The 27,689-nt window shown below is 46.5% G+C and overlaps 1 protein-coding gene across 1 annotated transcript in view; it reads left to right on the top strand.

Annotated features, from left to right (window-relative positions):
* The window catches only part of LETM1 (leucine zipper and EF-hand containing transmembrane protein 1), a 289,282-nt gene that overhangs the window by 23,872 nt on the left and 237,721 nt on the right, over window positions 1-27,689 (top strand). Inside the window, 2 exon segments of the mRNA XM_030191105.1 lie at window positions 5,539-5,980; window positions 23,766-23,909. Coding sequence (XP_030046965.1) covers window positions 5,539-5,980; window positions 23,766-23,909 — 586 coding nt within the window.

Below are 27,689 nucleotides of genomic sequence, written 5' to 3'. Positions count from 1 at the left end.
CCTCGTCTGGTAAAGAGGTTGAGGTTCCCAGAGGCAAACGCCCTCGGGTTGATTCCCAGGCCTTGGAGGAATTTGTCTCCTCCGATGTAGATGAGGGCAGCGTGTCTGAGGTCTCCCAACGGTCCTTTGCGGATTCCTTGGAGGAGACGGATCCCCGCTCGGTTGGAGCGGATGACCCCTCTGCAGCGCGGCTTTTTAGCCCAGAGGATTTGCCCAACCTGTTGCTACAGGCCATGGACACTTTGAAGATTTCCTCTCTGGAGGACGTCTCTCCCTCAGCCCCTGTTGGCTCTGCCATTATGCTGGGGACGAAGCGCCCGCCTAGAACCTTCCACGTGCATGATGCTATGCACACCTTAATTTCGGCTCAATGGGATGTCCCAGAAGCGAGCCTTAAAGTGGCTAGGGCTATGTCCCGCCTCTATCCTTTGGCTGTGAGTGAACGTGAGGCCTATCTGTGGCCTACCGTGGATTCTTTAATCACTGCGGTGACTAAGAAAACGGCGTTGCCGGTGGAAGGTGGCACGGCCCTAAAGGACGCCCAAGACAGAAGATTGGAGGCGGCCTTAAGGTCGTCCTACGAGGCTGCTGCTTTAAATTTGCAGGCCTCAGTTTGCGGTTCCTATGTGGCCAGGGCGTGCCTGACTATGGTGCGGCGGGCTTCCCCCTCGGATTCTTCCTTGAGGGATGATTGGCCGGCCCTGGAATCGGGCTTGGCCTATTTGGCAGACTTGCTGTATGATGTCTTGAGAGCCTCAGCTAAAGGCATGGCTCAGACAATCTCTGCGCGGCGGTGGCTTTGGCTGAAGCATTGGTCTGCTGACCACGCCTCTAAATCCCGCCTGGCTAGATTGCCTTTTAAAGGCAAGCTGCTCTTTGGGGTCGAGCTGGACAAAATCGTGACCGATCTCGGCACGTCTAAGGGCAAGAAGTTACCAGAGGTCAGGGCTCGAGCCAGTGCTCGCCCCGGTACCTCCAGAGGACGGTTTCAGGAAGCCCGTCGGTACCGCCCGGGCAGGTCGGGCTCTTCTGCCTCCTCTTCCTTTAAGAGGACCTTCTCCCCCAAGCAGCGTTCCTTTCGCAGAGACCGCCGTCCCGGAGGTGCTCCCTCCGGTCCTCCCCCAGGGTCTCGTACCCAATGTCGGGGTCTTGGTCCACGCCCCAGTGCAGATTGGAGGACGGCTGTCCTCGTTTCTGGGCGAGTGGACCACAATAACTTCAGACGCTTGGGTGCTGGAAGTCATCAGAGACGGCTACAAGCTAGAGTTCTGCCGACCCTTAAGAGACGGGTTTGTACTCTCTCCCTGCAAGTCTCCGGTCAAAGCTGTGGCAGTGCAGCAGACCTTGGACAATCTCATCCGCCTGGGGGCGGTCGTTCCGGTGCCAGAAAATCAGCTTGGCAAGGGACGTTACTCCATTTACTTTGTGGTACCAAAGAAAGGAGGTTCTGTCCGGCCTATCCTCGACCTCAAGGGGGTCAATCGGGCCTTGAAAGTTCGGCACTTTCGCATGGAGACTCTCCGCTCTGTTATAGCGGCAGTGAAGGCAGGGGAGTACCTGGCATCCTTGGACATCAAGGAAGCGTACTTGCATATTCCCATCTGGCCTCCTCATCAACGCTTCCTGCGTTTTGCAGTACTGGGCCGACACTTCCAGTTCAGAGCCCTCCCGTTCGGGTTGGCTACTGCTCCGCGGACCTTCTCCAAAGTAATGGTGGTCATCGCGGCCTTCCTGAGGAAGGAAGGAGTACAAGTCCATCCTTATCTGGACGACTGGTTGATCCGAGCCCCCTCTTATGCAGAGTGCGGCAAAGCTGTGAACCGGGTGGTTGCTCTTTTGAGCTCCCTGGGATGGATCATCAACTGGGAGAAAAGCCAGCTGCGCCCCACTCAGTCCCTGGAGTATCTGGGAGTTCGATTCAACACCCAAGTGGGCAGAGTGTTCCTGCCAGACAATCGGATTGTCAAGCTTCAGGCTCAGGTGAACCAGTTCCTAGTAGCCTCTCCTCTTCGGGCTTGGGACTATGTGCAGCTGTTGGGCTCTATGACGGCCACGATGGAAGTAGTGCCCTGGGCCAGGGCTCATATGAGACCACTTCAACACTCTCTGCTGCAGCGCTGGACTCCGGTGTCGGAGGATTATGCTGTGCGCCTTCCCTTGGGCCCAGCAGTGCGCAAGGCGCTGAGCTGGTGGACGCAGATGGACAAGTTGTCTGCAGGAATGCCTCTGGTGACCCCAGAGTGGATTGTCGTCACGACGGACGCTTCCTTGTCGGGCTGGGGAACCCACTGCTTGGGAAGGACAGCGCAGGGACTCTGGTCTCCTGCAGAGGCAAAGTGGTCTATCAACCTCCTGGAACTCAGAGCCATTCGGTTGGCGCTTTTGGAGTTCATCCCGGTACTGGCGTTGAAACCAGTACGGGTTCTGTCGGACAATGCCACGGCTGTGGCCTATGTCAACCGCCAGGGAGGTACCAAGAGCGCCCCTCTAGCCAAGGAGGCTATGAATCTATGCCAGTGGGCGGAAGCGAACCTGGAGCAGCTTTCAGCGGCCCACATTGCCGGAGTCAAGAATGTCAAGGCGGACTTTCTCAGTCGCCATACCTTGGAGCCCGGAGAGTGGCAGCTATCTGCTCAGGCGTTCTTGGACATCACGAAGCGCTGGGGCCAGCCGAGCCTAGATCTGATGGCGTCATCGGCCAATTGCCAAGTGCCGCGCTTCTTCAGCAGAGGACGGGACCCTCGATCCCTGGGAGTAGATGCTCTTCTCCAACAGTGGCCGACACAAGAGCTTCTCTATGTGTTCCCGCCCTGGCCCATGTTGGGCAGGGTGCTAGACCGGGTGGCAAAGCATCCCGGCAGGGTAATCCTGGTGGGTCCGGATTGGCCCAGACGTCCCTGGTATGCGGACTTGATCAGGCTCTCAGTCGACGATCCTCTGCGACTGCCAGTGGAGCAGGGCCTGTTGCATCAGGGTCCCGTGGTGATGGAGGATCCCTCCCCCTTTGGTCTTACGGCCTGGCTATTGAGCGGCAGCGTCTGAGGAAGAAGGGCTTCTCAGACAAGGTCATCGCCACTATGCTGAGAGCGAGGAAGCGCTCTACTTCTACTGCTTACGCCAGGGTTTGGCGTATCTTTGCAGCGTGGTGTGAAGCGGGCTCACTTTCTCCCTTCACTGCTCCAATTTCTTCAGTGTTGGCGTTCCTGCAAGAAGGTCTAGAGAAAGGCCTGTCGCTCAGTTCCCTTAAAGTCCAGGTAGCGGCTCTGGCTTGCTTCAGGGGCCGCCTGAAGGGTGTTTCCCTGGCTTCGCAGCCAGATGTGGTGCGCTTTCTCAAGGGAGTTAATCACCTGCGCCCTCCTCTGCACTCAGTGGTGCCTGCGTGGAATCTCAACCTGGTGCTAAGAGCATTGCAGAAGCCGCCTTTTGAACCCTTGTCGAGGGCATCTCTGAAAGACCTGACGTTGAAAGCAGTCTTTTTGGTGGCTATCACTTCAGCCAGAAGAGTTTCCGAGCTCCAGGCGCTCTCTTGTCGAGAGCCTTTTCTGCAGTTCACTGAGGCAGGAGTGACTATTCGCACAGTGCCTTCCTTCCTGCCCAAGATTGTTTCTCGATTCCATGTGAATCAGCAGCTCTGTCTCCCTTCCTTTCGTAGGGAGGACTACCCAGAGGAGTACACTGCTCTTAAATATCTGGATGTGAGACGAGTCATCATCAGATACTTGGAAGTGACCAATGATTTCCGGAAGTCAGATCATCTGTTTGTCCTGTGTGCAGGTCCTCGTAAGGGTCTGCAGGCTGCTAAGCCTACAGTGGCAAGATGGGTCAAGGAAGCCATTGCAGCGGCTTATGTGGCCGCGGGGAAGGTGCCGCCTATCCAGCTGAAGGCTCACTCCACAAGAGCTCAGGCGGCCTCGATGGCAGAGGCCGGATCCGTCTCCTTGGAAGAGATATGCAAGGCGGCAACTTGGGCTTCGGCTCATACATTCTCCAAGCATTACCGTTTGGCTGTGGCTGCACGGGCGGAGGCCCGGTTTGGAGCTTCAGTGTTGAGGTCAGGGATTTCAATGTCCCGCCCTGGGTGAGTACTGCTTCGGTACATCCCACCAGTCTATGGATTGATCAGCTTGATGATATGGAAGGTAAAATTATGTATAATCATACCTGATAATTTTCTTTCCATTAATCATAGCTGATCAATCCATAGCCCCTCCCAGATATCTGTACTGTTTTTATTCTGGTTGCATTTCAGGTTCAAGTTTAGTCTTCAGTTACTTCAGAAAGACTTCGTGTTCAAGTTTTTTCACTTGGATTCTTCAAGAGTTAAGACGAGTTTGTGTTACAGTGAGCTGCTGCATTCCTCTCCCCTCCGTTTTACGGGGCTGGATTGAGACTTAAAATTCTGCCGGCACTCCCTCCCGCTTCGTGCGGCTGTAGGGCAGCTTTGTACCCCTCCCGCTTTGGCGGTGTTAGGGTCAGTCAGCTCCTCCCGCGGTTGCAGGATAAGCCAGATCCCCCCGCATCGGCGGGTGTGGTGTCCCTCCCCCGCTCCGCGGGGATGAGCTGGACGGATTCCCCTCCCCCACTTGTGTGGGGATGAGCTGGGTTAATTCCCCTCCCCCGTTTCGGCGGTGGTGAGCTGGGCAGAGTGTCCCTTCGTGGGTGTAATTCTCTAAGTGCTGAGTCCTGCGGATGGAGCTTTGATATCGACATACTGAGGAGTTTCCGGCAGCACATGACCACATATAGGGAGGCAAAAGTTTGCTCTCTATCTCCACCTGCTGGTAGATGGACACAACCCACCAGTCTATGGATTGATCAGCTATGATTAATGGAAAGAAAATTATCAGATATGATTATACATAATTTTACCATCTTCAGTAGTTGGAGAATAAGGCTAGTGCCAGGCAGATTCTTCGGTCTGTGCCCTGAAAATGGCAAGGACAAATCAAGATGAAGAACATATATGTTGCATCACATCATACCTTATGCTGTGAGTGTATTTTGTTGGGCAGACTGAATGGACTATATAGGTCTTTGTCTGCCATCATCTACTAGGTTACTGTGTTATTTGCAGTACTCATACCAGCACCTTTTCTATTACACATTAAAAAAAGAATCAAAATGTAAAAAAAATGATATGATACACCAGACATAATTGTATCACCATACACTGACAATAATCACAAAATAGACGTTTACCAGGATTTTATAATTACGATAGTGATCAGTGAAAGGCAAAGTTATCAGAAAACAATATGAACAAAAAAATGGTCTTCCATGTCCCTTGTGGGTTAAGGGCTCCTCCTTGACCTGAAGTGACATCAATTTTTAGGCATCCTGGGTATGATGCACTGAAGAATTGTTCTCACCAGTTCAGTAGTTTTCAGAGCATAATAGTGAATAGAATCTAATTTATTAGCTTTGTTTCTCCTTTTTATGATGGATCACTACTTTAATTGTCAACCTGTGCTATAGATCTGTTAGGTCTCAAATTTATGTATAATAATTCTTGCTGTCTATTTTCTTTTTCTTGGTTAGGAATGTTCATTTCAGATGCTGCACTCTTGTCCAACATTCTTACATTTCCTCCAAGAAAGAGGGTCACTACAGTTCCTGGGCTAACAAATTTGAACGAACATACTTGAGAATTTTACAATCTCCTGAATCAAGCACTCCTTTTGCTAGCCTGCACTGTCCAGTACGATTTTGGCATTCTTCTCATCCTCTTTATGATGACTCTGTGGTAGAAAAATCACTGAAGTCTTTGAAAGATAAAAATAAGAAGTTAGAAGAAGGAGGCCCTGTGTATAGTCCACCAGTGGAAGAAGTAGTGAAAAAGTCTCTTGGACAGAAAGTTATGGATGAACTGAAGCATTATTATCATGGCTTTCGCTTACTTTGGATCGATACAAAGATTGCAGCAAGAATGCTTTGGCAAATTCTTAATGGACACAATTTGTCTCGAAGAGAGCGGAGACAGGTATTAGTGCATGTTTGTTGTAGTCCATCTGCATTTTGTCCCCTCTTGATATACTAAATTGTATAGTTTAAATTGTTGTAGGTTTATTCCTTTCTTTTGCTAATATCTATCTCAGGCTTGCATAACGGCTATGTGCTTGAATTTTCAGGATTTTTTCCCTCATTTCCACAAAATAGGAGACTTTTTTTTTTTTCTAAATCAGGCCCATAAGTGTGTATTACAGCAGTTTATGACTATTTATTTATTTATTTATTTATTTATTTATTTATTTATCTATCTAGTAGGGCAGTGGTTCCCAACCCTGTCCTGGGTGAACTGCAACCAGTCAGGTTTTCTGGGATACCCACACTGATTATGCATGAAGAAAATTTTGCATGCAGTGAAACAATGCATGCAAATCGATCTCATGAATATTCATTGTAGATATCCTGAAAACCTGACTGGCTTGGGTTCCCCCAGGACAGGTTTGGGAATCACTGTAGTAGGGGACACTTACCTAAAATGAAGATGTAGAATGATTTCCCTTTTATTTGCTTTCAAGAGGGTGAGGTGGGGGGCCAAATACAGTGGTGGAAATAAGTATTTGATCCCTTGCTGATTTTGTAAGTTTGCCCACTGACAAAGACATGAGCAGCCCATAATTGAAGGGTAGGTTATTGGTAACAGTGAGAGATAGCACATCACAAATTAAATCCGGAAAATCACATTGTGGAAAGTATATGAATTTATTTGCATTCTGCAGAGGGAAATAAGTATTTGATCCCCCACCAACCAGTAAGAGATCTGGCCCCTACAGACCAGGTAGATGCTCCAAATCAACTCGTTACCTGCATGACAGACAGCTGTCGGCAATGGTCACCTGTATGAAAGACACCTGTCCACAGACTCAGTGAATCAGTCAGACTCTAACCTCTACAAAATGGCCAAGAGCAAGGAGCTGTCTAAGGATGTCAGGGACAAGATCATACACCTGCACAAGGCTGGAATGGGCTACAAAACCATCAGTAAGACGCTGGGCGAGAAGGAGACAACTGTTGGTGCCATAGTAAGAAAATGGAAGAAGTACAAAATGACTGTCAATCGACAAAGATCTGGGGCTCCACGCAAAATCTCACCTCGTGGGGTATCCTTGATCATGAGGAAGGTTAGAAATCAGCCTACAACTACAAGGGGGGAACTTGTCAATGATCTCAAGGCAGCTGGGACCACTGTCACCACGAAAACCATTGGTAACACATTACGACATAACGGATTGCAATCCTGCAGTGCCCGCAAGGTCCCCCTGCTCCGGAAGGCACATGTGACGGCCCGTCTGAAGTTTGCCAGTGAACACCTGGATGATGCCGAGAGTGATTGGGAGAAGGTGCTGTGGTCAGATGAGACAAAAATTGAGCTCTTTGGCATGAACTCAACTCGCCGTGTTTGGAGGAAGAGAAATGCTGCCTATGACCCAAAGAACACCGTCCCCACTGTCAAGCATGGAGGTGGAAATGTTATGTTTTGGGGGTGTTTCTCTGCTAAGGGCACAGGACTACTTCACCGCATCAATGGGAGAATGGATGGGGCCATGTACCGTACAATTCTGAGTGACAACCTCCTTCCCTCCGCCAGGGCCTTAAAAATGGGTCGTGGCTGGGTCTTCCAGCACGACAATGACCCAAAACATACAGCCAAGGCAACAAAGGAGTGGCTCAGGAAGAAGCACATTAGGGTCATGGAGTGGCCTAGCCAGTCACCAGACCTTAATCCCATTGAAAACTTATGGAGGGAGCTGAAGCTGCGAGTTGCCAAGCGACAGCCCAGAACTCTTAATGATTTAGAGATGATCTGCAAAGAGGAGTGGACCAAAATTCCTCCTGACATGTGTGCAAACCTCATCATCAACTACAGAAGACGTCTGACCGCTGTGCTTGCCAACAAGGGTTTTGCCACCAAGTATTAGGTCTTGTTTGCCAGAGGGATTAAATACTTATTTCCCTCTGCAGAATGCAAATAAATTCATATACTTTCCACAATGTGATTTTCCGGATTTAATTTGTGATGTGCTATCTCTCACTGTTACCAATAACCTACCCTTCAATTATGGGCTGCTCATGTCTTTGTCAGTGGGCAAACTTACAAAATCAGCAAGGGATCAAATACTTATTTCCACCACTGTATATAGTCTGCCCTTTTCTTCATTAACATACCCCCTCCCACAAACATTTTTATCTGAATTTTAAAGCAATCTTGTTCCCCCACCTATCCCACTCCCCCATCCAACCAACCTCGTTTCCCGAAAGCAAATGTCTCACCCTCCTTCTCCAGTCCATATCACTCCCACTGGTAACCAGAGTGGACTCTGTATAAACCAGCCCCTGCTCTGGCCTTATTATAGGTTTTTAAAGACGCTTTATGGCAGACGATCTGCTGATTGTTGGCGCTGTAATCTCTTGTGTCCCACTCTTTGCCACTTTGGGTGGGTGCTTAGGGCTCCAACCGGTTAGTGTTCCCCCAGTCACAGGTGTTGCCGCTTGTTCTCCCTCTGGAATAACCTTGCATGCTTCCGCAATCGACTTGACCTGATGCATTTTGCCATCCTTATAGAAGACAAGTGCGAATGGATGCCTCCACCGGTATCGAATTCCCAGCTCACGCAATTTAGTTGTCACTGGTTTCAAATCCGCTCTCCGTTTCAAGGTTGCCGCTGCCAAATCTTGGTATATCTCTATGTTGTAGGAGTCCCATTTGAAGTCGTTTGTTTGCCGAGCAGTTTTCAGTACACGTTCCTTCAGCTTAAAATCACTGAAGCAGGCAGTGATATCTTTGGGCAGGTTGTTTCTTGTCGGGCCCAACGCCCGGTGTGATCTCTCTAGGCTTACTTTTTCTGGCGCTATAGGAGCGTCCGATGTAGTCAGGCGTGAACTGACCACCTGTTGGATCACTGACTCTGCATCCTGGTATGCCGGTGTCTCCGGCAGGCCCCAGAAGCGCTGATTGCAGCGTCTGCTCCTATTTTCCAGATCTTCTAATTTGTCATTTATTTGTTGCTGCCCGATTCTGAGATCCGTAACCTGCATGTCCAGGGAGCCCACTGCTTCTGCTTGGTCGTCCACTCGGCTCTCTACCTCCTCCACTCTATGACCCAGGTCCATGATTTCTCCCCTCAGGTCTGCTCCCAGGGCTGCAAGATCAGTTCGGAATGCTATTAAATCGGAGCGGATCTCCCACAACCACTCGCGCAGTTCCGGGAAACTTTGCCCCCCCCCCCCCCCCCATCCCGATCCTCCTGCTCCTGGGACTGGAACAACTCTACTCCGGTCTGTTCCACCAGTGAATCTTGTGTGTTGGGGGGCACCTCCTCTTGCTCTGCCATGCACTTTTGGGCCGCGCCGCTCGCAAAGGCGAACTGGGACAGGCTCACCTGCTCTCCTCGTGCTTGCATTGCCTCTCTCCCGCTGTGCTCGTCATGGCTCCTCTTCGTGCCGGTTTTTGCCCACTTTCGTTGCTGTATGGAAGGGGTATTTGCCAAATCTGCCGTGGGTGTGCTGGAGCACTGCACTCAAGCAGCCATTATCTCCGCTGACGTCACTTTCTCCTGAGCGACATGATATTCATGATTTTCTTCTGTAGGCTCCCCAGTGACCCTTCTATTAGCTACTTTCACAGCTGTCTCCAATTTTAGGATGGCCCCTGATAACTTCTTGTTCCTAGTGTGTACATATCTGATAACATCTCCTCTAATTACTGCCTTAGCAGCTGATCAAAAAAGGATGGGATTATCTTTATGTTGTCCATTATATCTGGTGTAGTCCTCCCATTGCCTTTGAAGGTATCTCCCAAAATCAGTGTTTTTGTATAGGTAGGTAGGAAAGCGCCATCCCCTCTTCCCTTGATAATAATTTGGCATTTCTAAGTCTATCCAAACCATAGCGTGATCCGATATTTCTTCTGGGCCAATAGTTGCGGATAGCACCCAAGAGAAAATTCCCTGGTCTACCAGTATGTTGTCGAGTTGAGAAAAAGTGCCATGAGCCCTTGATAAGTGAGTATAATCTTGCTCCCCTGGGTTTAGGCTCCTCATAAATGAGGAAAGGGCCCGTGACCTCGGTCCTCCCCGATGAGCCACCTGTGGAGTGGAGCAGTCTGCCATGGACTCTGCCAACAAATTAAAATCTCCACAAATCAATAATTTAAGAGACTGATAGGGAAGGCACCTACTCACCAAATCTTGAAAAAAGGTTTTGTCGTATACATTTGGAGCATATAGGGCTAACAGTATATATTCTTTACCTTGTAACCATAAATGCAACAGAACATACCTGCCTTGGGAGTCTGCCGTGATCAACTCCGCCTTAGCGGCCAACCCCTTCCTAGTTAAAATAGCTGTGCCCCCTTTGCCGCCCAAGGAAGGGGAAGACAAGACCTCTCTCACCCATCTGCGCTTCATCTTGCTATGCTGCATTGTAGAGAGGCGTGTTTCCTGCAAGCATACAATATCTGACTTTTGTCTTCGCAATGCTGTTAATATTTTGGACCTTTTCACTGGAGATGTAATACCTTCCACATAACTAGTCTTACTGAGCTAGCCATCCTGTAATTGTAAAGCATAGAATTTGACCTTATATCCGTAATCCAAGAACCCGAGTGCCCAGCCCCACTCAGGACCCCAGAGTAACAACAAAGAGTGAGCAACCTTATATAAGTGTACGAGGAAGCAGATCTGCATCTGTACCAAACAACAATTCAACCCCCCCCCCTTCGAACTCCACCCCCACCCTTTCCCTTCCCCGAAACCCTTCCCTAACAACCTCTTTTAACCCCATATTAATCCCCACTCCTTGTAGGGAAAAAAGAGACAACTGTGATAACAGACACCCCCTCTCCCCACCCCGCCCCCCTCGTTCACCACCATTCTCAACTGTTCCCCATTCTTCTCAACAACCCTCTCACTCCACAGTCCTCACAGCATTTTCCTACACATTTCTATACATAACTATTCAGTGTTAAACATTATGATTCAAACTGAAATATTTTCTGCCAGGTATTGCAAGGCTATGACTAGCCCTCCCAAAGCCTGTCGTTCAGTTACCAAAGTCCTTGGACTTTCCCTGTAATGTTATTTAGCCTCCTCGCTTGCCTGTTTTATTGCATCCTTTTTTTTTTTTTTTGCTTCTGCAGGTGTGCCAAAGATATGCCAGGAACCATTATGCAAAATCTTTAGAAGCAAAGGATAAACTAGCATGAATTTTTGCTTTGCTTCAAATAGTGTTTTGCATATAGAGGTGAATAAGCGTCGCCTTTCTTGGAGTGCGGGAGAATAATCCTGGAAAATATTCACTTGGTGACCATAATATTGTAAAGTGTCTCATTTTTGCCGCGATCCTCTCATAATTTCCACTTTATGGACAGTAGAGGAGTGTGGTAGCTGTGTTAGTCCACTCTTAAGGTTATCAATAGAAATCAAACAAAACATGGAAAAGAAAATAAGATGATACCTTTTTTATTGGACATAACTTAATACATTTCTTGATTAGCTTTCGATGGTTGCCCTTCTTCGTCAGATCGGAAATAAGCAAATTTGCTTATTTTCGATCGGACGAAGAAGGGCAACCTTCGAAAGCTAATCAAGAAATGTATTAAGTTATGTCCAATAAAAAAAGGTATCATCTTATTTTCTTTTCCATGTTTTATTTTGTTTGATTTCTATTGATCACTTTATGGACAAAATTGTGCACTTTAGCAATCACTACCCGAGGCCTTTGCCCGCCTTCTTGCTTTCGGCCCAATCTGTGTGCTTGCTCTAAACACAATGGGCTTGCGTTATCTGAAAGAACAAACTCTGCCGCCATGCATCGTTCCAACATTGTGTGGAGGACTTGGTCTGAAACGGACTCCGGGAAGCCAACAATACGAATGTTTGATCTTTGCGATCTATTTTCTAGATTATCAATTTGCAGCGCCTGAGCTCGCACTAATTTCTGAAGTGACTCTACCATCGTTGCCCTCTCGGTGTCCTTGTCCTCTACTACTGCAAGTCTCTGCTCCAACTCCCCTGTAAGCCTCCAAACTCGTAAGTTGGTCCAATAACTGCAGTAATTGTGGTTCCATAGCGTTTTTAACTGCTTCCGTTAATTGTTGTGGTGTGGTAAACAATGTTTGGCCTGCAGTCAGGCTCCGCACCATCTTGGTTTCGTTCACTGCACGGGTTTTCTCCGATTCCTTCTTACCGGCTTTACTTGGCATCGCCACCTCTAACCTGGTAACAAAGAAGTCCATATACCATTAGACTATGAACTCTCTCACAAAAGGGGTCTCTTTAGCTGGTTAAACCATGGTGGACATGTGCGAGGGGTTGGGGGGTCCCAGAGGAAAACAGCAACGCGTCTGCTCTCTTCAACTCATCACGTGGTCTCCACCTCACTTATATTTTTAAACATGCCGTCTTGTTCAGCATACGGATGTACACAGAGGAAGTATAATGATGGGAATAACTTTTCAAGGTGGAGTAGTAATTTGTTATAAGTCGTAATCAGTGTGTCATTTAGATGTTACTGAATTCTATTATTCTGTATCATCATTTCCAGTTTTGGAACAGTATACATCATCACAAAGACAAAATATAAGAAAACCGGTGGACTGCATTAGAGGCTTATAGCCCATTTAAACAATGAGAGATTTGCATGAAAGAAAATATTTGTTTTTATTATTTTGACTTATGAAAACCACTTGTCCCCTGAAAGTGGAGTGGAGGAGTGGCCTAGTGATTAGGGTGGTGGACTTTGGTCCTGGGGAACTGAGGAACTGAGTTTGATTCCCGGCACAGGCAGCTCCTTGTGACTCTGGGCAAGTCACTTAACCTTCCATTGCCCCATGTAAGCTGCATTGAGCCTGCCATGAGTGGGAAAGCGCGGGGTACAAATGTAACAAAAAAAAACATGCTCAAAACAGAATAATTCATTTGTACAAAAGAGATGAGGTGAAGATTTGATTGTATGTGCCCCAATGAAAGGAGAGTTTAATTTTACTTCCAATCTTTAGAACACCAAGAGGCATATTTTCAAAGCACTTAGCCTTCCAAAGTTCCATAGAAACCTATGGAACTTTGGAAGGCTAAGTGCTTTGAAAATATGCCTCCAAGCTTCTGTTTTAATTGCCCCCCCTTTTAGACCCCTTCTTGACCCCTCTACACGGAGGAATAAAGAGCGTTAGTTCCCATGGGGGCCTGTTCTGGGGAGGCATCAGAAGCCGCAGTTCTAATCTAATTCCCATGACCACAGCTTTCTGCCTTTCAGGATCGAGGTGTATCTTGGGCCATTTATGTTCCCACATACATATTATTCAAATCTACCCTAATTAGTTGGGGAAGTAAGTGTCACCTGTGTGTGGATTATTTGGTAGAGCAAATGATAGATAAACAGTAGAAATAAAGACAAGGATAGTTTTCAGAAATAGGATTTTGTTTATTCTTACCAAAATAAAGTCTTCTATTCAATACATTCATCAGACAGGTTCTGGGTTCAATGGAACAGAGCTTCTGTCCTCCAAGACAAGTTGGGGAATGTTCCAACTATCTGGCAAAATCTTCTCTCTTTTATAGGCACAGGTCTTAATACAAGTTAATGGCAAGAGCTTTTTTTTTTCTTAATATTTCACAACCTCTGAATCATTTTTTTCCCTTTTCCGGCAGATGTCCATCTGTACCCTCTTCTTTACGGTTTTAGCTATTACAAGATTTCCGCTATTGTCAATAACATGTTTTTTCTCTTATTACAAAAATATCTTGCACCTGTTTGTGACATTTCCGCTTTTGTAAACATCTTATTTTTCTCTTCTTGATACAAAAATACCCTATTATTGACATCTCAGTTTCATATCTACTTTCATATGCTCTTATGATCTGAGTACCACAAACTTCATTTTAAAAACCTGATTTTATCCATTTTAGTCCATTATTCAATCATCATATGTGCTACATTCAATTTGTAAGTTGTACCAGGTTTCATTAAGACTCCTCCTGCAATCCTGCTTCTGCAGGTTCTCAACTATAAGGCCATCAGTGGGTTATCAGGCCTAGTCAGGGCTTCTCAGCTGACCAAAGTCCTGTAACTTGGCCCACCACCATTCCAGTGGATAGGCCTTAAGCCACAACACATATTAACATTCCCCTCTTCACCCTATCCCATAGGGTGACACCAGGGTTAACGTACCATGGTACCATCCATTCCAGAAGGTATCCCATAAAACTATTGGTCTGGAGAGTTTATTCAAAAACCTGATATGGTCAGATTACGGAGATTCAGATCATAACATAGGCACTACTTCAGTCATTTCAATCCTTCTTGGGACTTACCCATACCTGCGATCAAGTAACATACTATAATTACACCAATAATATTTCTCAACCCATTAGTATGCAGGTTCTATTCTTACTCTTACATAGGTGTATATATATATTCATAACAATCAATCATTCTTTGGTTATATACTGATTATATCTTAAGTATATATTTGCATAGATTATATAGTTATATTGCTTATAGATTACATCATTTCATAAAGCTTCACGTTCTATATTGTATCCCTGTGTGCTTTTACATGATTATACGGTTGCAGACATTTCTATAGTGTCTCTAGCATTCGCATAGCGATTGGTCCGTCTCAAAGGGAGATAGTCCAATGTGTTATCTCCAGTGGTGTTGGGAAGGAGATTTTCATACAGGACATATTGTCCTGCCGTTGTCTTCTTTGTTATTGCGGTTTCAATTAAGCGTTCTACTAAGCCTCTAGGACAAGGGATTATGCAGCATCCTACCAGTACAAAAATTGCTACCACTATGATTATGGTGGTGGCTGCAGAAATGATAAATGTCTTCCATTTACCAAATGCTTTATCCATCCAACCAGTCCAAGATGTGTCGACACCAGAGTTCTCTGCCAATTCTTGTGACAGTGAGGTTAAGCCTTGTAAAGCTCTGGTGATCGATCCATCTGGAGCAGTATTGTTGGGGATAAAAGTGCAACACTGTGTACCTATTTTGCGGCACACCCCGCCATCCGCTGCCAAAATCTGGTCAAGCACTAATCTATTTTCTAACGTCATTCTGCTGGTGGCATCTAATTGTGTTGCAATTCCTTGAACCGCGTCTCTGGTGTAATTGACAAATCTCTGCTGGTTGTAGTATATATAGTTAATCCAGTCTAAATTTTTATTTATAGTAGCCCACCAAAAGAAAACTGATTCGAACCCTGCGGCTATCTGGTTTCTGGCTTTGAACACAACACATATTAACACTTCCCAAGGCAGATTACAACAACAGTTAAGATGAACCCATCAATAAACAGAATATCCTCACTGAAATTTTGCTATGTATTACTGTTTGTTTTAGTGATATTCAGTTTTTATTTCATGATATTTATATCTTTATATGGGAAGCTTTCAAATAAATTAAAAAGCTGTCAAATAACTAAAAAAAAAAAAAGGCTTTTGTTCTCCACCTTTTAAGGCACTGCCTTATCCAACTGGAACAGCTTTTGACTTTTTACAGATGGACCACGCAGCTAGCTCGGTGCTCTTTTTTGGCTGTCAAGCTATTTTTAGCGCTCACTAGAAAAATGTTTTGCACACAGCAGGTCACTCCTTAGAGGGAACATTGCTTATGGGTTCTTCAAATAGTCCGTCTCGGCTACGCACTGAATTGGCATTGGAGACCTCCAAATTGCCCACTGAAAATGTCATTCATCAGCTCTCAGCACAAGCAGGTACTTGCAGAGGAACTCTCTGCCCTTCTACAGACCTGAGCAATCAAACCCATACCACAAGGGGAAGAAGGAAATGATTCTATTCCAGGTACTTCCTTGTGATGAAAAAAATGAGGGGGAGGGGGTGGTATTGGCCCTTCCTACACCTAAGGGACCTGAACAAATTCCAAGTCAAAATTTAAGAATGCTTTCCCTGGGCACCCTTCTTCCTCTAATTCAGGAAAATGGCTGGCTGTGTTTTCTGGACTTGAAGGATGCCTATATCCACATTTTGATACTTCCAAGTCACAGGAAGTGTTTCAGATTTCAAGTGGGGAAATGCCACTACCAGTATCATATTCTGCCTTTTGGCCTGGCGTCTGAACCCAGTTTTCACCAAGTGTCTGGTGGTAGTCGCAGCATATCTACGCAGACTGGGAGTGTATGTGTTCCCTACCTGGATGATTGGCTGGTCAACAGCGCATCTCAGGAGGGAGTCATAGAGTCAATGCGGATGACTGTTCAGGTGTTGGAGCTACTGGGGTTTGTCAATTACCCCAAGTCCTAGCTACACCCAGTTCATCAGTTGGAGTACATAGGAGCCCTGCTAGATACAGTGCAGGCTCAGGCTTTTCTTCCTCAAGCAAGAGCGGATCCCTTAGTAATGCTTGCCTCACAGGTCCGCAGCAGCCAGCAGGATTTAGTTTGGCAAATGTCGAGGTTGATAGGCCACATGGCCTCCATCGTGCATCTCTAGGCCACATGGCCTCCATCGTGCATCTCACTCCTATTGCATGGCTCCACTTGAGAAGCTCAGTGGTCTCAGGTGACAGGAAACCTAATGGATGTCATTCGCTTACCTCCAGAACTAGCCCATGCTCTTCTCTGGACAATTCAGTCCAGTTTGACTCTGGGAGTTCCATTCCAAGTTTCACCACCTCGGAAGGTGTTGACAACCGATGCATCCAACCTGGCTTTGGGAGCTCATGTAGATGGCCTTCACACTCAAGACCGGTGGTTTGCTCAGGAGGTTGTCCCACATCAATCTCCTGGAGCTCAGGGTTATTTGGAACGCTCTGAAGGCTTTCAGAGATCGTCTCCAGAACCAAATTGTTCTCATTGAAACAGACCACCAGGTTGCAATGTTGTCAACAAGCAGGGGGGTCCAGGATCCTACCCCTTGTGTCAGGAAGTGGTGGGCATGTGGCAGTGGGCCCTACTTCACAGGATGGACCTCGTGCCACTTACCTACCCAGAAAAACAACTGCCTGACAGACCAGATTGAGCAGGATACTGCAACTGCCCAAGTGGTCTGTAAACAAGGGCATAGCCAAGAAGGTTATCCGAGAGTGTGACACCCCCTCGGTGGATCTTTTCACCACTCATCTCAACAACAAAGTCCCTCAGTTCTGCTCCAGGCTCGGGTCATACGGCAGTTGGGAGGAGGGTGTTCTGTATGCGTATCCTCCCATACCTCTCATAGAGAAGACTTTGCTGAAACTCAGACAAGATCAGGGCACCATAATTCTGTTCGCTCCTTACTGGCTGCAGCAGATCTGGTTCCCTCCTCTGGAGTTGTACTCCGAATAGCCGTGGAGATTGGACTGTTTTCTGACCTTCATCACACAGAATGAGGGTTCCCTTCTGCATCCCAACCTCCAATTTCTGGCCCTCACGGCTTGGATATTAAGAGCATAGAACTCGGACCCCTGGGATTGCCTGAGGGTGTCTGCCGTATCTTGCTTGTTTCCAGGAAAGATTCCACTAAGAGGTGTTGCTCTTTTAAGTGGAAGAGGTTTGCTGTTTTTTGTGAGGGCAAAGCCTTAGATTCGTTCTCTTGCCCTACACAAAAACTGCTTGAATACCTTCTATATCTCTCCGAGACTGGTTTGAAAACGAACTCTGTAAGGGTTCATCTTAGTGCAGTCGGTGCTTATCACCATGTAGGAGGCAAGTCCATCTCTATAAAGCCCTTTAGTTGTTTGCTTCATGAGATTTTTGTTGCTGACAGTGCCCCCCCGATGGCAGTGGCAGCAGCATCGGTAAACGGCGTACAGGCTCAGCCCGCCTGTCTCTGAGCTCTGATCCCGCCCTTGCGGAAACAGGAAATGAGGGCAGGACCAGAGCTCAGAGACAGAGACAGGCCAAGCCTGTACGCCGTTTAACGATGCTGCTGCTGCCGTCGTCCACCATAACCCCGACTGGGTAAGTGAGACTTCAAAATTTCGTAAGCAGGGGGGCTGGCAGTGGACGGGAGGAAGGGAGGCATGACCGGCAGATTCTATTCCTTCTCAGAATTAACAACACAGGCTTTCTTTAACCCAGAAAAATGATTTTGCTTATTTGCAGTTGTATCACTATCGCGCCAGATTAGATCAGGCAGCCTTGAAAACAGTATTGGGAATTTTACAAGGGGATGCTTTTGGACAGGTCTTTATTTCTGGGTTACATAAGACTTCGAATTCTCTTCTTCCTCCACGGGAGAATGGTCCTCTCAAGGCAGCATGCAGTAGAAACCTTGAATATGGCTTGGAGGGGCTGGACTTTCCCAAATTGATTAGGGCTATCCCGCAGCAGGTTTTCAACTCTCAACTTCAAGAGAGTCAATACCGCATACTTCATCTAAAGCGAGCTGGGTGCTATTGCTCAATGTCCAAGTGTCAGCGGGGGGAACAGTACTCAACTTCGGCATCCATTGCGTCAGAACCAAAGAGGGAAACAGGAAGCGAATGTAGTTTCTTCCAAGTAATGGATGTGCAATAACCTTTTTTCTTTGATTTAATTCAACTAAATTTCTGCAGGATGGGGTATGGGGAGCAAGTTTTGCATTTTGTGCCCTGATCTAATTCTGTTGTGGTATGAGATTCCAGCCCAAAGAAGGTCAAAACATCTGTTGTATCTAATTATTATGGCATTATATGGTACCAGTAACAGTACTATGAATGCTTAGGATTAAAGAGCTGTTTCACCTCCAAAAAAAAAAAAAAATTGTTTTTAAACTGCTGCACACCAGATACAGGATGCTTGGAAATGTATTTGGTTGAACATTGTGTATACTTTTTCTTAGAAAACTAAGGCATATTTTTAATCAAACAAATACACTCAACAGGGAGGCGGAAAAAGAATAGGACATGAAATGTTTAATATTTCCCTTAATGTTTTCATGGGTTGATATGTCACACACAGCAAATCACTCTCTCTCACAAAGCCTCGCTGTGTCTCTCTGTGTGTGACACACACAATCAGTCGACATTCTGTCTCTCACATACACTCTCTCTCACACACAGTCACTGTCAAACACACTCTGTCAAACATACACACTCAAAGGAAAACCTTGCTAGCGCCCGTTTCATTTCTTATAGAAACGGGCCTTTTTTACTAGTATACTATATTTCATCACAACAGAGTAGTCCTCCGCATTCCTCCTAAGTTCCCCAGACTTCCTGCCCATCCTAACAAAAGTGTACTTCATACTTTAGACTGCAGGCGAGCCTTAGCCTTCTACTTGGAGCGGACAGTCCACCCAGCTTTGTTTCTTTTGACCCCAACAGATTATGGGTGGCCATCGGCAAGCGCACATTTTCAAATTGGATATCAGATTGCATCTCCTTTGCTTATGCCCAGGCTGGGCTTACTCTTGAGGTTCATGTCATGGCTCACAATGTCAGAGCCATGGCTGCATCGGTAGTCCTTTTGAGATCAGCCTCCATAGAGGAGATTTACAAGGCTGTAACATGATCTTCAGTCCACACATTCACTTCCCACTACTGTTTGGATCAGGACGCCCAACGAGACAGCCTGTTTAGACAGGCAGTTCTTCAGAATTTGTTTGGTGTCTAGAATCTAACTCCACCCTCCTAGACCCTGTTTTATTCTGTTCCAGGCTACAGCTACACAGCTAGTATGTATATAGTTTAAGGTTGTTTGAACTTTTAGTCTTGTCGTTTTGAGACTCAGTTATCCTAGTTTTGGTAGCTAGGGTTTCTGAGATGAGAGAATATGAAGGCCTGCGTATCCTCTGAGAAAGCAAAGATACTTACCTGTAGTTAGTATTTTCCAAGAGCAGCAGGCCGATTATTCTTGCATACCCTCCCACCTCCCCTAGGAGTTGAATTTAGTTATAGGCTTTTTGCTTTTTCCCCTGACTGGAGGACACACACTTGTGCATTGGGTGGGAAGGCGCCAGCGCATGGGCAGTGGAACATTGTTAGAACTTTCTACCGTACTAGCTAGTCAGCGTCCGCACCAAGTTCTGTCGGATGATGCTACCCAGATATAATAATCGGCTTGCTGTCCTCAGAGAACACCAGCTACAAGTAAATATGTTTGCTTTTCCTCACCTTTTCAGCTTCTACTTTTGAGAACCAAAGTGGCCTCTTTTTCCTCTTACTTCTGCTTACTTTCCTTACAAAAAGATTTGTTGCCCTTACAATAGCTCCTTTTAGTTTTGCCTACTGCTTTCCAACTTCTTCCAGATATTCCCATCCAGACAGCAATTCCTTGAGGTAATATCCCATCTGAATAAATTTAGCTTTTTTTTTTTGAGGTCTAGAACCTTCACTTTTGAATGAACACTCTCCACACCTATATTCATATTAAACCATACCATCTGGTGAACACTGTATGCGAGATGATCATCTACTATAACGAAACACAATCCCCATTAGTAAGCACCAAGTCTAGTATGGCCCCATCTCACATGGGTTCCATTACCAACTGCTGGAATAGTTCCCCCTGTAGAGAATCCAGGCTCTCCTACTAAAATACACTGTAATAAGGATACCCCAATCAACATCTGGCATATTAAAATCATCTATTAGTAGTACTTCAGTTAAATCTGTCCACTTCTTCTGGTCTGGGCTTCCAGGATGGTATATTTTATTATAGTCTTCTTTTTGAAAGTTAAATGCTAACCTAGATTTCCTTTTGTGTACTTATTCCAGAGATTATTTAAATTCTGATCATGTTTTGATCACTGTTATTGTGGTCCCCAACACCATTACCTGCTGCACAGGATCATGCACTCCATTAAGGACTAGGTCTAGAATCGTTTCCTCTGTTGAACCAACTGCTTCATAAAGCAGTCCTTGATTTCATCAAAGAATTTTACCTTCCTAGCATGCTCTGTCAATATCAGGGTAATTGAAATCATTATTATTGTGTTACCCAGTTTGTTAGCCTCCCAAATTTCTGATAACATTTCTTCATCTGTTCATCCTAGCCAGCTTAACAGTAGTGCACTCCTATCATTATATTTTTCCCCTTTACACGTGGAATTTCTATCCATTATGTGTTTTGTGTCGTGCAGAAATTTTAGTCTATTCTATTCAATGCCCTCCTTAATGTATAATACTACTCCACCAATTTGATCCACCCTATCACTGCAGTATAATTTGTATCCTGATATGACATTGTCTTATTGGCTATCTTCCTTTCACCTGGTCTGAGAGATGCCTATTATATCTAACTCTCTCATCTTATTTCTTAGGCTTCAGGCATTTGAATTCAGACATTTCAAACAATGTTTGTTGTTCCTATTTACAATTTGCTCAGCAGCTGACAGTGATGATTTGCAATTTTGAAAATCTGCATGCTCTTTATTTAAAGACACCTAGAGGGGCATAATTGAACAAAAACATCTATCTCCATGGGCGTTTATCTCTGAGAACGGGTCCGTGAAGGGGCGGACCGAACCGTATTTTCGAAAAAAATAGACGTCCATGTTTTATTCGACAATTTGTGAGCTGGGCGTTTTTGTTTTTCAGTGATAATGGAAAATGAAAGCGCCCAGCTCAAAAACGAATAAATCCAAGGCATTTGTTCATGGGAGGGGCAAGGAGTCGTAGTGCACTGGTCCCCCTCACATGCCAGGACACCAACCGGGCACCCTAGGGGGCACTTTTACAAAAACAAAAAAAAAGGTAAAAGAGCTCCCAGGTGCATAGCACCCTTCCATTGTGTGTTGAGCCCCCCAAATCCCCCTCAAAACCCACTGCCCACAAGTCTACACCATTATTATAGCCCTAAGGGGTGAAGGGGGGCACCTACATGTGGGTACAGTGGGTTTGGGGGGTTGGACGACTAATAAGCATTAAGCAGCACAATTGTAACAGGTAGGGGGGGATGGGCCTGGGTCCACCTGCCTGAAGTCCACTGCACTCCCTAACAACTGCTCCAGGGACCTGCATACTGCTGCCAGGGAGGTGGGTATGACATTTGAGGGTGAAAATAAAAAGTTGTGAAACCATTTTTTGTGGTGGGAGGGGGTTAGTGACCACTGGGGGAGTCAGGGGAGGTCATCCCCGATTTCCCTCTGGGGGTAATCTGGTCATTTAGGGCACTTTTTGGGGCCTTATTCATGAAAAAACAGGGTCCAGGAAAAGTGTCCTAAATTCTAGCTACAAACGCATACTTTTTTTCCATTATCGGCGAAAGGCGCCCATCTCTGTTCGGGTGATAACCACGCCCAGTCCCGCCTTCACCACGCCTCCGACACGCCCCCGTCAACTTTGTACGCTTCCGCGATGGAGTGCAGTTGAAAACGTCCAAAATCGCCTTTCCATTATACCGATTTATTCGTTTTTGTGAGATAAACGTCTATCTCCCGATTTGGGTCGAAATCTAGGCGTTTTTCTCTTTCAATTATAAGGTGGCTAGTCTGGTGTGGTCTCTATTGCAACCTCGCTATCGGGATGCCCTATCTTTCCTGTTTTGGTGATATCTTTTAAAGATACCTTGTTCCAATCCATGCGTTTTTGAGTGACTGTTGACCTTCTCCTAGTTTCTAGTTTAAAAACTGCTCTATCTCCTTTTAAAATGTTGATGCCAGCAGCCTTGTTCTACCCTGGTTGTGGAGCCCATCTTTCTGGAATAGGCTTCCCCTTCCTCAGAATGTTGCCCAGTTCCTAACAAATCTGAAACCCTCCTCCCTGCACCGTCGCTTCATCCATGCATTGAACTACTGCAGCTCTGCCTGTCTCTTGGGGTCCTATATGTGGAACGGAGAGCACTTCTAAAAATGCTACCCTGGAGGTTCTGGATTTGAGCTTTCTATCTTAGAACCCTCCCACATTTTCCTGTGTTATTGGTACCCACATGTACCAAGACAGTTGGCTATTTTACAGCATTGTCTTGTCTAGGTGATGTGTGAGGTCCATCACCTTTGTACCAGGCAGACAAGTGACCAAACGATCCACAGCCACCAGCTATCTACTTGCCTAATGATTGAATCCCCAAGTACAACGGCTGTCCTAATCCTTCCCTCCTGGGCAGAAGTCCCTGAGACACATCCCCTGGCGGGCAGGTCCTGGCTACAGGATCATTTCCTGCCTGTCCACAGAGATGCTCTCCCTTCAGGAGACCTTTCTCTATGGCAGCACAGAGGTTGCCAGACTGGAGGTGGGATTTCTGTACTTTGTCCCTCTAGGCCTCCTCTTTAAGCTGTCTGGCTGCCTCAGCTCCTCTAAGTCTGCTTCTAGCCTCCAGTGCTTGGAACTCTTTGCATCGAGTACACACATACGACTTTAAAGGGAAGGGAAATGGGGACTTGATATACCGCCTTTCTGTGGTTTTTGCAACTAATTTAAAAGCGGTTTACATAGTATATACAGGTACTTATTTGTACCTGCGGCAATGGAGGGTTAAGTGACTTTCCCGGAGTCACAAAGAGATGCAGTGGGAATCGAACCCAGTTCCCCAGGATCATAGTCTGCTGCACTAATCACTAGGCTACTCCTCCACTTCTCTCACCAAGTGGAAGTTAATCAAACATGTGATACTCAGTACAAAAGTCTGGATAGTCTCTATGTTGCTGCTGGACTGCTGCCTGCATCTTATTATTGGTGACGTCTTGATTAAGTTGCTAATGGATTTGGAATATGTAAACTAAATTCTCCAAAGAGTGCTAGTTTATATGGTAGGCTATGCTAATATTTATTATTGTTGTTGTTATTTTTTAAATTTTATTTCATTACATCAGAGTTATAGTCACTGTTATAATTTATCATGCAAAACATTTTATTTTACTATCATCTCTCTTCAGATGGTTATTTTTATTTTCTTCCAGTTCCTTCGAATATGTGCTGATCTCTTTCGCCTTGTACCTTTCCTTGTCTTCATCATTGTTCCATTTATGGAGTTCCTGCTTCCAGTTGTACTTAAATTATTCCCCAATATGCTTCCTTCAACATTTGAAACAACATCTAAAAAGGTAAGTTTAAAATATTCAGAAGCAGCACAGTATTGTTACTGAATATAAAATTGAAAGAGGAAAATATGCAGGGGATCACTTTGTATAAGTTTATCTAAATTGTGAAATAAATGTTTAGGTCCATGTGAAGGCATGCATTTTTAGTGCTATATACAACAGTAACAGCTATAGTTCACTAATATTTGTAAAAAGATTGGTATGACTAGACTGCGCATGTGAGTACTGCGTTGTCTGCATGTAAGTGCCAGTTTTGGTTAACTGTTTATCTTTATAAAATAGCCTCATAACCCATGGCTAAAATGCAGTTGTATATGTTTATGGAATACAGAAAGAACCATCCAGATCATGTCTAAGTTTGTGTCCTGCTATCTATATCTATATCTGTATCTATATATCTATATCTTTACACATTACTTATTTCTATAGCAATACTAAACTTACGCAGCACTGTATACTTGAACATGTAAGAGACCATCCCTGCTCGACAGAGCTTGCAATCTAATCAAGACAAACAGGACAAATAAGGGATAAGGGAATTACTTAAGGTGGGAATGATACAACAGACATGGGTACTGAACAAGTGACTAGAGGTTAGGAGTTAAGTGCAGCTTCAAAAATGTGGACTTTTAGCCTAAATTTGAAGACGGCCAGACATGGAGCTTGACGTACTGACTTAAGAAGTCTATTCCAGGCGTATGGTGTAGCAAGATAAAAGGAATGAAGTCTGGAGTTGGCATTGAAGGAGTTGGGTTCAGATAAGAGAGATTTACCCAATGAACAGAGTCTGGAGTTGGCAGTGGAGGAGATGGGTTCAGATAAGAGAAATTTACCCAATGAACAGAATTTCTGGGGAGGAGTGTAGGGAGAGATAAGAGTGGAGAGGTACTGAGGAGCTGCAGAGTGAATGTACTTCTAAGTCAGTAAGAGGAGTTTGTACTGTATGTGGGAACGGATAGGGAGCCAATGAAGTGACTTCAGGAGAGGGCTAATATGAGCATAGCAACAGTGGCGGAATAGTTCACCCCGTCTTCGTCACCTTCGCCGCCCGATCTCCCCCACCCTCCTCCGCATTCTCTTGCTCCTCCTCCTGCTATCCGCGGAAGACATTAACCCTAATCCAGGTCCCCCTCGCCTGTCCCTGCCCTATCCATGCGAACGATTCCGGGATGTCTCCAATCTCGTCTCTATTCTCCTCTTCCCCCCCTCTTCCCTCCCCTTCTCATGTGCCATGTGGAATGCCCACTCAGTGTGCAACAAACTGCCCTTCACCCAAGATCTTTTCATCTCTCACTCGCTTCAACTGCTCGCCCTAACCGAAACCTATATCTCCCCGGAAGACTCGGCCTCAGTCGCGGCCCTCTGCCATGGAGGTTATCTCTTCTCCCACACTCCCCGCCCAACTGGCTGCGGTGGAGGCGTTGGGCTACTACTCTCACCGTCCTGTAGTTTCCAACCCCTCCCCCTACCGCAGTCTCACTGCTTCTCTTCCTTCACTCCATCCGGCTATTCTATCCTCTGCCACTCAGATTCAGATTCGCAGTCATCTACCGCCCCCCTGATAAATCCTTCTCTTCCTTCCTCACCGACTTTGATGCTTGGCTTTCCGTCTTTCTTGAACCCTCATCTCCGTCCCTCATTCTCGGAGACTTTAACATACACGTTGATGACCCATCCCACCCTAACGCTTCTAAGTTCCTCACCCTAACATCCTCCATCAACCTCCAGCTGTGCTCCACCACCCCTACTCACCGTGACGGCCATTGTCTAGACCTCGTCCTCTCCTCCTCCGGCTCACCCTTCAATTTCCACGCTTCTGCTCTCCCTCTCTCCGATCATCACCTGATCACATTTACACATCTTCACCCCCCCCCCCCCCGCCCTGTCCAACTTTAACCACCACCGCCAGGAATCTCCAGGCTATTGGCCCCCCCACTTTATCCTCTAGTATCTCTAATCTCCTCCCCTCCATCATGTCCTCCGAGACTGTAGACAAAGCGGTCTCCGCTTACAATGCCGCTCTCTCCTCTGCTTTGGACACCCTCGCTCCATCCACCTCCCGTCCCACAAAGCGTACTAATCCCCTGCCTTGGATGTCCCCATGCATCCGTTACCTCCGCTCCTGTACCCGATCCGCTGAACGCCTCTGGAGGAAATCTCGTACCCATTCAGACTTCCTTCACTACAAATTCATGCTATCCTCCTTCCACTCCTCCCTATTCCTTGCAAAACAGGACTATTAAACCCAATTGACCAATTCTCTCAGCTCCAACCCTCGTCGTCTCTTCACCACCCTTAACTCCCTCCTCAAAGTGCCCCCCGCTCCCACTCCCCCTTCACTCTCTCCTCAATCACTGGCTGACTACTTCCGCGACAAGGTGCAAAAGATCAACCTTGAGTTCACTACCAAGCCACCACCACCTCTTCAGCCTGTAGCCCCATCCAACAACCACCCAACCATGGCCTCTTTCTCCTCCTTTCCTGAGATCACCGAGGATGAAACCTCCCGCCTTCTGTCCTCCTCGAAATGCACCACCTGTTCCTCCGATCCCATCCCCACCAACTTACTTATCACCATCTCCCAAACTGTCACCCCCTCCATCTGTTGCATCCTTAACCTCTCTCTCTCCACTGCAACTGTCCCTGACATCTTCAAGCACGCCGTAGTCACACCTCTCCTAAAAAAACCCATCACTTGACCCTACCTGCCCCTCCAACTACCGCCCCATCTCTCTCCTACCCTTCCTTTCCAAAATACTTGAGCACGCCGCTGTTCAAAGTCGCTGCCTTGATTTTCTCTCCTCTCATCCCATCCTCGATCCACTTCAATCCAGTTTTCGCCCTCTACACTCGACAGAAACAGCACTCTCTAAAGTCTGCAACGACCTGCTCCTCGCCAAATCCAGAGGCCACTATTCAATCCTCATCCTCCTCGATCTATCCGTGGCGTTTGACACTGTCAATCATGATTTACTTCTTGCCACACTGTCCTCTTTCGGGTTCCAAGGTTCTGTCCTCTCCTGGTTCTCCTCTTATCTCTCCCACCGCACCTTCAGGGTTCACTCTCGTGGATCTTCCTCCACTCCCATCCCACTATCTGTTGGAGTTCCCCAGGGATCTGTCCTTGGACCTCTTCCCTAGGCTCACTGATCTCATCTCATGGTTTTCAGTATCATCTTTATGCTGATGACACCCAGCTATATCTCTCGACACCAGACATCACCGTGGAGACCCAGGCCAAGGTATCGGCCTGCTTATCCGACATTGCTGCCTGGATGTCCAACCGCCAACTGAAGCTGAACATGTCCAAAACCGAGCTCCTCGTCTTTCCACCTAAACCCACTTCTCCTCTTCCTCCACTCTCTATCTCAGTTGATAACACCCTCATCCTCCCCGTCCCATCTGCCCGCAACCTCGGAGTCATCTTCGACTCCTCCCTCTCCTTCTCTGCGCATATCCAACAGACTGCCAAAACCTGTCGCTTCTTCCTCTTCAACATCAGCAAAATTTGCCCTTTCCTTTCTGAGCACACCACACGAACTCTCGTCCATGCTCTCATTACCTCTTGCCTTGACTACTGCAACTTACTCCTCACCGGCCTTCCACTTAGCCATCTATCCCCCCCCTTCAATCCGTTCAGAACGATGCCGCACGTCTTATATTCCGCCAGAACCGATATACTCATATCACCCCTCTCCTCAAGTCTCTTCACTGGCTTCCGATCAGTTACCGCATACAATTCAAGCTTCTCCTCCTTACCTACAAATGCACCCGGTCTGCGGC

The sequence above is a fragment of the Microcaecilia unicolor genome, chromosome 2 (genome assembly GCF_901765095.1).
Source record: "Microcaecilia unicolor chromosome 2, aMicUni1.1, whole genome shotgun sequence".
Taxonomy (NCBI): domain Eukaryota; kingdom Metazoa; phylum Chordata; class Amphibia; order Gymnophiona; family Siphonopidae; genus Microcaecilia; species Microcaecilia unicolor.
The sequence above is the reverse complement of the archived record's forward strand: the minus strand, read 5'-3'. Positions and strand labels throughout refer to the sequence as shown.